The sequence below is a fragment of the Pyxicephalus adspersus genome, chromosome 3, assembly GCF_032062135.1.
Source record: "Pyxicephalus adspersus chromosome 3, UCB_Pads_2.0, whole genome shotgun sequence".
Lineage (NCBI taxonomy): Eukaryota > Metazoa > Chordata > Amphibia > Anura > Pyxicephalidae > Pyxicephalus > Pyxicephalus adspersus.
In genome coordinates, this window is record NC_092860.1 from 11,338,574 (window position 1) to 11,349,565 (window position 10,992).

General features: G+C 39.2%; 1 protein-coding gene across 1 annotated transcript in view; it reads left to right on the forward strand.

Moving 5' to 3' along the window:
* LOC140327648 (heparan sulfate glucosamine 3-O-sulfotransferase 3A1-like) overlaps positions 1–7,273 on the forward strand; it is a 56,016-nt gene extending 48,743 nt beyond the window's left edge. Inside the window, exon 2 of the mRNA XM_072407022.1 lies at positions 6,514–7,273. Coding sequence (XP_072263123.1) covers positions 6,514–7,135 — 622 coding nt within the window. The 3' untranslated portion in view covers positions 7,136–7,273. The remainder of the gene's footprint in view (positions 1–6,513) is intronic.
* Positions 7,274–10,992: the final 3,719 nt, after the last annotated feature.

Sequence of the window (10,992 nt, forward strand, 5' to 3'; positions counted from 1 at the left end):
CCCCCAGCCTGTAAATAGACAGTTATTGGAGAAGCAACACAGCGATAGGCTCATCTCTATGTCACTCGTTTTCCTCCAATCACCATACTTCCACCATACACCATCAGTCATTATTGTTACTTCTTCATCTTCCAGTCTGAGTCCTGATTTACAGGGACAGTAAAAGGCTGATTCTTTGTTCTTCATAACTAAAATACATTATATTAGTGAATACAGTATTCCAATCATTTTGTCTCTTATTTCTGACTGGAGTTCAGCTTTAAGTTCATCTTTGCTTGTCATAAAGGTAATTTTTTTTAACAGCCCACATTTATTCTAATACAAATAATATTATATGTTACATTGGCATGGCCTATGCAGAGATTTAGAAGCTGCAGTTGGGTGTTGACAGGCCCTTGTGTTTCCCACTCAGTGGAACATATGTTCAGCAATGTCATAGACCTGACAATAAGGCCATGTAATATAATATTCTAACGAGCCATCCCAAATTTACCCTCCAGGGTATGATAAAAATACCATTGTCAGAGAGGATTCTTGCCACCCCCACTTCATCAGTTTCTGAGCATAGACACCCGCTGGCAACAGTACAGCCTGCTTGAGATAGAACCTCTTGGCACTGCCATGCCTCTTTAATACAGACATCAATAATCGGGTAACTATAACACTTATGATTTGGCAGCCTGCAAAAAGACTTTGCTAATGTGTTTTTCCTGCATAGTCACCTTCCTCAATTGCCTTTCACCGAGTCATTATTTAATATTTGTTTCATTAATTTGTTCACCTGCTGCTATGCATCATGCGGTCAAGTGGGAACTCCAACCCCCCCAGCCCCCCGCCACAGCCACCAGCTGCGAAATAATGATTTAATCCTGGTGTAGAAAGATGTCGAGTTGAGTGGAGTTGTCAAAACGATGTCAGCTTTGTCCTTAATTCACACTGACTGGCAGTCAAAGGGCCAAGCGATTGCTGGGGTCAAATTGCAAACTGTTTAACAATCTGCAACTTGTACATGATGGCATGTGGCATTTGGCTCTGAAATGGTTTCAAGACAAGAGCTGCAACAAGTATTCAATGCTTATTTTTCAATTCAAAACTGCAGCTAGGGAAAGACTATTAAGAAGGCAATTACCCCCTGGGCCAATAATATTTCTTCAAATGGGCCAGCACATAATGGCAGTAGAGCTTCCTTTAGTGCTGAGCTAGCTTACAAACCAAGCAGTCAGACATTGATGCTGTAAGTGAAACATTCAATCAGTGCTAAAATGTAAAATGAGCTAAATTGTGGAATGGTTCAGGGTGCTAAGTTGCTTTATTTTCTAGTTAGCAGGCTCAAATGCAAAGCCTAAGATTCTAGTGGTATATAAAGGAAATTGCCTTATATGTGTTTTGTTGACCACTATTATTACACCTTTCAAGCATGACCTATCTGCCCAGAGCAAATGAAAACTTTTATTTTAGCATAACTCATGTTTAGCAAAAACTATGTTTATCATGGCCAACACTACAGCTGGGAAATGCACAATTCATTGAAGTTAACATGTTGAACTAAGAATGAGGGGAGTGCTTTTTTTAATGAACATTTTTATTTGATAAAATGTATTAAGACACAGAATTACAATATTCATTCTCACCAAAATGCTAAAGGATCTGCATAATGCATACAGAGCTTCCCTCTCTTTTTATGTTTTTGGGGATATATTTAAGTTTAGATCATTTAGTGTTTGTAAATATTTTTCCTGTTTTTGTGTTTTTTGAGCAGATGATTTGAACTAAATTGAATTGCTGATTTCATCACAGCCAAAACTTTTATTGGTATTAATGTATTTGTGTAGGTGATCTTTGCCTAAAAAAGATTTACTGTTCTTTACTTAGGTGTTTTCTAGTTTTGTGTTTTAAATTGTAATTTATGTACTGTGAAACTTTGGTCTCCCTCCTTGTTACTACCTTAAAAGTCCCAATTTTCTTTGTTCATCTGAATTTAATTTATGTACTGTACGTGTTTTTCTGTGAAAATAAGTTATAATGAGACTAAAGAAAGGTTTTTTTTATTATTAAAATACCTACAAACCACCAAAAAATCACCTGGATTTCAGCTTCCCAATGAATGTAGCCTAAATGGCTAAATTTCAAAGGAGTGTAAACTTCCAAATAGTTTTTGTGGATGGGTCGTTTTTCCCTTGAATAAACTTGAATAAAAATATAACTATGTAGGGTGATAGAGAAGGAATGCTTAGTTGGTCCTAGAGGATGAATGTTCAGCAATGTTTAGCACTATTGCAGCAGGTATGAGGTGGACAGTAGAAGAGTCACAAGCTCCAAAAATTGTGGTCACCCTGCCTCTGTCACGTAACACATCATAAGTGAGGGAATAGGAAGAGAACTACTTTACTATATTGGAAGAGACCCTTCTATCTCCTAGCAGGTTCCTGTATACTGTCCGGCAGGTAAGAGGTGGGCAGTGGAATAATTATAAGCTCTGCCAAGAAAACGGAAAATGGATGAGAAGCAGACGTAGCAATGTTGTACATATGACTTACTGTTTTAGTATTCTTTTCAATATTTCTACTATTTCTTTTTTTTTATTTGTTTTGGTTTTTTTTGTATATTTTTATCTACTCTGCCAATGAAGAAATGTTATATAACACATCACAAGTGAGGGAATTGGAAGAGACACTATTATACAGATCTGCTAGCATGTTACTGTATATATTCCAGCTGTCTGCCTAATGCAAAGTTTCATATATGAGATTTTTTTCATCAGCTGTTACTATTCCAGCAGCATCCCAGGAGAGTCGATTGTTTCAAGACAGATTAGAGCTTTGTAACATTAGCAAATTGGTGTAATTATCTCAGGTGCCCTGGGCCACCGTGTCAGCTCCAGTTTGGCTTCGTTATTTCAAGTGCTAATTGTTTTGTTTTGTAAAAACAAAGAGCGAGCTTTGGATGGCTTGTAGATTTTGGTGAAATGTTTTGTTTGTCTGGCAGAGAGAAGAATTGGAGTGTGCAACCTGCAGAACAGATGTCTGTCGCCTCCCTGCTGCTGGGAGATTACCAGTGCTTGCTGCTTCATCCCGGTGAACTTATATTAGTTCTGATGGATTTACATAGGAAATTTGTATCAACCTACCTAATGCATGTGGTTTTATTTGAAGAGGGAATCCTGACAATTCCTCTGCCAGGAGAAATATGAAAGCTTTTACCCATAATAGAACAAGTTTTGGACTCTCTTTTTCAGTTGCATGGCCAAGTATAAACATTTATTGTGATACATAGATAGATAGATAGATAGATAGATAGTACGCTGGCTTTGACTTGTGTCAGCGGTGATCCACTCTGTGCCCACTCCTCCACACAGGCCCCTGCACTGGTATCTACCCCTCCACTTTGAAACATACCATTATTCTGCCTATCCCAAAGAAACCCTCACTAGACCCCCCCCCCCCTTACTTTCTAACTACCAATCTATCTCCTTTTTCCCACATGTTCTCCCATAAACTTCTTGAGAGCCTTAAAAGACTCACCAACTACCTGAACACCAACTCTCTCCTTGACCCACTGCAGTCTGGCCCCCCTTGGTTTACAGTGCCATCTGTATGCTGATGATACTCAGATCTTTTTGTCCACCCCTGGCTTGTCTCCCTCTGTCCTGAATAAGGTTTCATGCTGCCTGTCAGCCATTTCATCATAAATGGCAGACAGATTTCTGAAACTCAACCTGGATAAAACCAAACTCATCATCTTCCACCCCTTGCATTCCAAATCTCCCCCTGACATATTTTTAACTGCTAATAACATTGTTATGCATTCCTCCTCTACTGGGGCACGTTGTCTTGGTGTCACCTTTGATTTTGCCCTCTCCCTAACCCCTCATATTCAGAACATTTCCAGGTTCTGTTACTTTCACCTGCACATTTTCAAAATCCGCCCCTACCTGTCCCCAGAGACCACCAAACTCCTTGTACACGCTCCCATCATCTCTCGCCTGGACTACTGTAACCTCCTCCTCTGTGGTATTCCACTAACCCGACTCTATCCTCTACAAACTATTATGAATGCTGCAGCCCGATTCATCCATCCTTCCCACCGCTCCACTTCTGCTGCATCTCTTTGCAATTCTCTTCATTGGCTTCCATTTCACCTGGGAATCAAATTCAAACTCTTGTGTTTTGCCTTCAAATCCCTCCACAGTTCTTGTCCCACTTACCTTTCTGACCTGGTAAAAAAAAAAAAAAAAACTCCCCCAGCCGATCTCTTCACTCCTCCACTGACCTACTGCTGACTTCCTTACTAAAAACCTCATCACACGCACGGCTCCCAGACTTTTCGAGAGCTGCCCCAACTCTCTGGAATGGTCTTCCTCAATGGTCTTCCTCCTCGGTTTGCTCCTACTTTCTGCTCCCTTGGCCCCACGTGGGGGGTGGGGGGGACGGACCGGTCAGAGCCCTGGACCACCAAAGGCTTCTTTACCCACTCCCGAAAAAAGTGAGGGCCCCACTACACCCGTTTATGACTGTGTTGCACCCCCATTACTTGTGTGAGAGAAAAGTATCTCTTATGCAAACAAAAGCCAATTAAGAGCAGCATACATTCTGCAGGTCTCCAAGCTAATCAAACAGAAAATGTTGTAGGTTCTTTCTCCCAACACCATTTGCATGTTGTAGATTAGTAAATCAAGTAGGGCATGATGAAGAATATACTTTGATTTTCACCTGTCTCAGGTTTATGTAGCGGTTGCTAGGGTTCCTGGCATTCACTTGATGGACATTCCATGTAAATGTTTTAATTTAGAGTAAACAGAGACATGCCTATTAGGCATCTCTCTGTGTGTATTCTTATGTGTTCTTTATATAGTTATATTTTTATATGAGGCCATAAATGCTATAGGAAATGTATTCTACTGGGAAAAGTTTATTTCATTCAGAGCCATTCATCATGTATTGATATGCACTTGGGGGTAGGTGGGAGCTGAGAGGAGACCAAACAGCCGGTTCTATCACCTTCCTGCTGCTGATAGATCAGAAGTTGATGGTTGGAATACACCTTAACAGACTGCAGTTTATATTCCTGATAATGTGCGCTGTTCAATAAGACACTAAAAATAGACCCTTCAATGTGATTTGATGGATTGCAGTCCTATTTCTACAGCACTGTATGTAAAATTGTCTGTGAATGGTTCCATGCGCAGTATTAATCTCAGGTAGCAGCATTACATATCTCCATTATTGTGCTTGTATTACTACAGTAAGTGGATACTTTGGTGTAATGCATGAAAATTGTACAAAAATGTTTAGCAACCTTCATCTTGTCAGTTTTTGCAGGCAGTTACCAGGGAAACTGCATTTTACGTTACAATGCATACAGATATCTTAGTATAAAGATCCCCAAAGAGAGTATTACATGTTACATATGTTTCAATATGGCTGTAAAAGATATGGGGGGGAGTATTATTGTCATAGTTAAATGTTTAGGCCAATCTACCTAGTAAAATCTTTTTTGGCACATGGAAGGGAACCCATGTAAACAGGGTAAGAACATACAAGATCCATGGAGAAAGCATGAAGAAAGGTGTTAAGAACAATTGAGAAGAAGACATTTGCCCACTCTCAAAAACATTGGTGCCCACTACCATGTGTCTTTTGCTCCATGAATGGATCTGAAGTGAGATTTTCCAGCAAGGCAGTTAAAGGCGCTACTTATTGGCACTGGGATAACCACAACCAACCCAATTCTCCCATTGACCTATATAATCAGAGGTGACATCAAGCCAGCCTTATATAGGGTCTCTAGGCTCAAAAATGTCATTAGTCTACTCATACAACATCAGATTGGGCAATGTAGGTCAACAAGCTCAATTCCTAAGATGGGGTCTATATGTAATTTGTCCTTCTAATTTTTGAGCCTTCCTGTCAGCTCTCATTAGCTTATTTTGCTAAAAGTAGCAAATAATGTGGCATATAGAATTGAGCCCATTGTCAGTGAGAGTGGCACATGTAGGAGTTCCTATTATCACTGGGCAAAACTCTTCCCACGGGCACTTGTGAATGATGGCTCATGGACAGGGGAAAGATAAAAATAGTTTCCTAGTTCCTTTCGTCTCCACAGAGTCATCTGTCTTTCACTAGCAGCTGAGTCTGGTGTCATTTAGATTTAAGGGTCTCGGAATCAGTATGAGCTGCCACCTGTCTATTGGTTGTGAGTCCGAAGGATAACTGTTATCACTTAGATTTGTATTACCGAATGAATACTTCATGAATTGCTTGTGCAGGTGGAATGAAGATTCTGACATTTTCAGCAGTGTCATACTATACTCAGGGAAAACTAAGACTGAGTTTTGCTTCTAAAGCTCCAGGCAACATTGAATTGCATTTTAAACAGATTTGAGTTCAATTAACGCAATTACATTCGGCGCAACATGAGATTTCCTAGAAGGTTTTAATGATGTGTTGTAAACAACCTAAAATGTTTATGCTTATATTTTACAATTCTGCTAATTTGTTTTCTTCTTATTTGTAGGGACTTGATGCCACGGACACTCGATGGGCAGATTACCATGGAAAAAACCCCCAGTTATTTTGTGACCAAGGAGGCCCCAGCCCGTATTTCGGCCATGTCAAAGGACGCCAAGCTTATCGTGGTGGTGAGGGACCCAGTGACTCGAGTAATATCAGACTATACCCAGACGTTATCCAAGAGACCGGACATCCCTACATTTGAGAGCTTGACATTTAAAAACAGGACTACGGGTCTTATTGATATTTCATGGAGTGCCATTCAGATTGGTATCTATGCCAAGCACTTGGAGAACTGGCTCCAGTATTTTCCCATGCGCCAGATCCTGTTTGTCAGTGGGGAAAGACTGATCACGGATCCCGCTGGAGAACTGGGGCGCGTTCAGGATTTTTTGGTACTTAAGAGAATCATAACAGACAAACATTTTTATTTCAATAAAACTAAAGGATTTCCTTGTTTAAAGAAGGCGGAAGGGAGCAGCAAGCCCCATTGTTTGGGTAAAACCAAGGGCAGGACTCACCCCAACATTGACCCTGAAGTGGTCCAGAGACTACGGGAATTCTACAGGCCATTTAATATGAAGTTCTACCAAATGACTGGGCATGACTTTGGCTGGGATTCATAAAGAAACAAAACAGATATAATATATAAAACTTCTCTATTTTTTTTACACGTAAAATAAATCTTTAGGTTGTGTCTTCCTAATAAGAGATGTATAACAATCACAGTATAATACACGTTTTCTCTTTTTTCATAACCAAAATAAAATATTGAATTGCTTATTTTATTCAAACCAGGTTTCGAGGTTTTAGCAGAAACAAGGGATAGTGTATTTGTTATCTTCCCAAATATTTTGGTATGTTGGAGAAAATTGCTTGTTTCTTTCTAATAGCTTTCATTATGGTATTTCTTGCAGAGGTTTGGTCACAAGTGTCTAAACATAGATTTAGGTACAGTATAGGTCCCATAATACAACTCTGGACAGGAGAATAATAGGGTAAAGACGTGGGTAACAAAAGGACATTTTTATTAAGCTATAGGCTGTTATGGGTGATGGGTCAGTCAGACCATCAAAATGGCTAAGGCTGGGGGGGTCCTATAGAGTAACTACAAAGCATGTTAGCATGTTGTTCATAAAAGTTAGTCTGGAAATTATATTTTTTAACCAGAAGGGATTATGTTTTTTTTTTTTGTTTGTATTTTTTTACCCAGCAAATGTACCCACAAGCCTCTGACCTCCCCAGCTACTTTAGTATGTGCACTCTCAGGCTTTGCAGGGAACTTGCACTTTTTAAAAAAAACATTGGGGGCTAAATATTGTATTTTACTGGCTGTACTTTAACTTTGTTTTGCAGAAAAACTGCAAGTCACCTTTAAAAAATTAAACGTTTTTGCGGCCCCCTCCACCCCCCGTCATGTTCAGAAATTCTGGTGATAAAGCCATATTTAGGGGTTTTGAACTTGAAAGGCTGAGCTGTATTTTTGCAAATGTTTCACAAATTGTTCATGTGTTAAAAACACATTTTCACAATAATATAAATATTATAAAAAAATAAGTTTCTAAGGTGACCACCTAATGTCAAAGCAAAAACCACAACCTGTGGACCTTTGGCACTTGTTTGGCCCTTGATGCCCCTGCAGACTGTAGTGATTGGTTCCCTCACCCAGGCCAATGAACGCCTTGTTGTGAATCTGTAATGATCTCTTTTAATGTCATTGTTGTACCTATTACACTAACACTCCCTCACTATGTGACAGGTACACTTTGAAACTATGAGACACTATGAGTAAAACTTCACAAACTTCATTCATTTAGCAAGCCATTTAAGCCAATTTTGTTGCATTTTCCGATGTTATCCCTCAAACCTGTAATTTAGTTACATTTGTTTATGCATTAACATAATGCATTATTTTGCTAAATAGCCAACAAAAATTTTAGGTTGCTGGATTTCAAGGTTCTGTAATTTCGTTTTTACAGTTACATCATTTTGGAGATAAGAAGAAAATTATACCGTTCGTCACCTCACAAATGTTTATTTTTCTGCTCTTTAATTATAACGTTCCACAGCTCATTCGGAAAGCAAAATACTGAGTTCCTTAATGGAAAATTAATAAAAAATCAGTTTATTCACATTAGATTTTTTTCTGTTGAGAAGTCCCAGAAACGAAATCAGCCAATTTACTGAATTTAGATTTAGAATATCCTTCAATATCACCCTGTACCAGAAAGTTGCTGACAAGGACCTTTGTGGCGGGATCACCAGGTATTCATGTTAAAGCTTATATGAGATTTCAGTAATGGAGTTTGCATCTTTTTTTTGCACATTATTGGACCTAACTGGCAGTTGCACACAGACCACCCTAGGAAATGTCCATTTATAAAGCTGAGACAGGTTGGAATAAAGTAACTGAAATAGGAGGGCCAGGACAATACAGATAGGAAACGGTTGGCTGGATGATCCTTGTAGATAATCAGAGTGGGGTCAGGATATTTTCTGCAGCTACTAATGATTGATGTTTGGGATGTGTAACCATTTTGGCTAGTGTTCATAAGGTGGGCGGTTGTCAATGAAACGTGTATCTGTATAGCCGACTCAGTTTTGTTAAAACACGACATGATTTTAAAGATTGCACAAGATGGCAATGTAATAGACAAATCTCATTTCACATTTTATGTACAGTATCCTGTTCACTCCATGCCAAAACATTTTTTAATAACTTTGGGTGGAGTAGGAAAGGGTTAGAACTTCACGTGTCAGATTATTTTGCACCTTTTGCAACCCCATTGGTGAGTATAGGTCCCGAAACTGAGGAAAACTCCCCCTTTTGACAGTTGTCTCAAGTACAGATGTCCCCATTTGAGGATAACCCCTCTTTTCCTGTTCTGGTGACCATTCTGATATTTTAGAATTTCTCTTTAGTTGACAACAAACATCACGGGAAAAATGATGGTTTTTCCCTGACACAAATGAAAATTTAACAAAGATTGGGCTGTCCCTACTATATTTAACACTGAGCACACCTCCCCTCGCTCCCTGAGCAATGCCAACATTTTTTTCTGGTTCGGGATTTCTGGCTATCTTGATCGGGACATAACCCCAACACATACAACTGGGTGTTCATATTCAGAATATACCCTGATTTGTTTATACACCAATCAGGATACTTTCTAAAGAATACTGTGAGGATGCAGGCAGATTTTGTTGCAGAACAGATACGCATGTCTTTTCTACAATTAAGAGACGGTCTGTTTGCAGTTTTTTTCTGTTTAATTCCGCTTGAATAAAATGTTCCAATTTAACTGGACCAAAAACATAAAAGTGTGAATTAGCCATAAGTCCCAGCCACTGAGTAGAACTAATAAGAAACACAACTTGCATATCTAATGACCAAATAAAGCTGCACCATGTTCATGTACAAATGAAAATGACAAATAGTTTGTTTTCCTCCCGCAAAAACATAGGAAGCAACGATGAGGATAGCAACTCCATAACTCTTGCAGCTAAAAATGACTTTTTTTATTTGTTCTGGAACTGGAATGTCTGCACAGCAACAAAACAAAATCATTCTGTCTCAGAATCATTGTATTTCATTGGGTTGTTTTCAAGTTTATGTCCAGTAGTTACCCATTTTTACTCCCAAAGCGCTATCTCTTTTTTATTAATCAATGTGACATCACCAGGCTAGTATAGTTCCTGAAAGCAGAAGCTTCATCAGAGCTCTCGATCCCTCCACAATTGGATTCAATTTGGTCCTGTGCAATCCTGGATTCTTTCTTCATTCCATGGCGGAGGAACCAGTGGGCACTGCCATCTTCATCTGTCTTCATCCAGCTTCTGTTTACATAACCCAATCTCGCGCCTCAACACTGAGATTTTTTTGTAAATTCTTTCTTTTAATTGTAAAAGAAAAAGCTCCAATCTCACTGTGCATGCGTGAGATTAGCATCCATTCAGTCCTTACCGCCACAGTAGTTAAGACAGAAAGGGAGGGGTTTCCCATTCTTTTTTTTTTTTTTTTTTAAAGTGTTTGGGAAAAATCATATTGTACTTTATAACATAGGGCGTGTAGTGAGGGTCTTCTTTAAGGGGCAACAGACAACTTCCTAAACTACATCTCTCAAGAGCCCCTTCACTTTACACAGTGGGGTTTATTTACTTAAGGAATTTAAGCATTTACTTAGCAATCTGAGTTCTTCCCCTGCATGGGATATTGCACTGAGCTGGGTTGATAAGGTGAAAATTTACTTTGTAAAGAATACTATTCTTTCAGAACAACGAGGAATTCTGAAAAAAAAGGATTTTGGCTTGCACTTGATTGGATGGATGGTTGAAGTCAAGAGAGCAGAAATTAATTTTCATCACATTCACTAAAATAAATGATTAGCCATGGTACTGTAAATGTAAACGTGCCCGCCCCACTACACCCCTGCCTATGTGTCACTCAAAGGGGAAGAAACTTCCCCCAGAGTGATGTCATGAC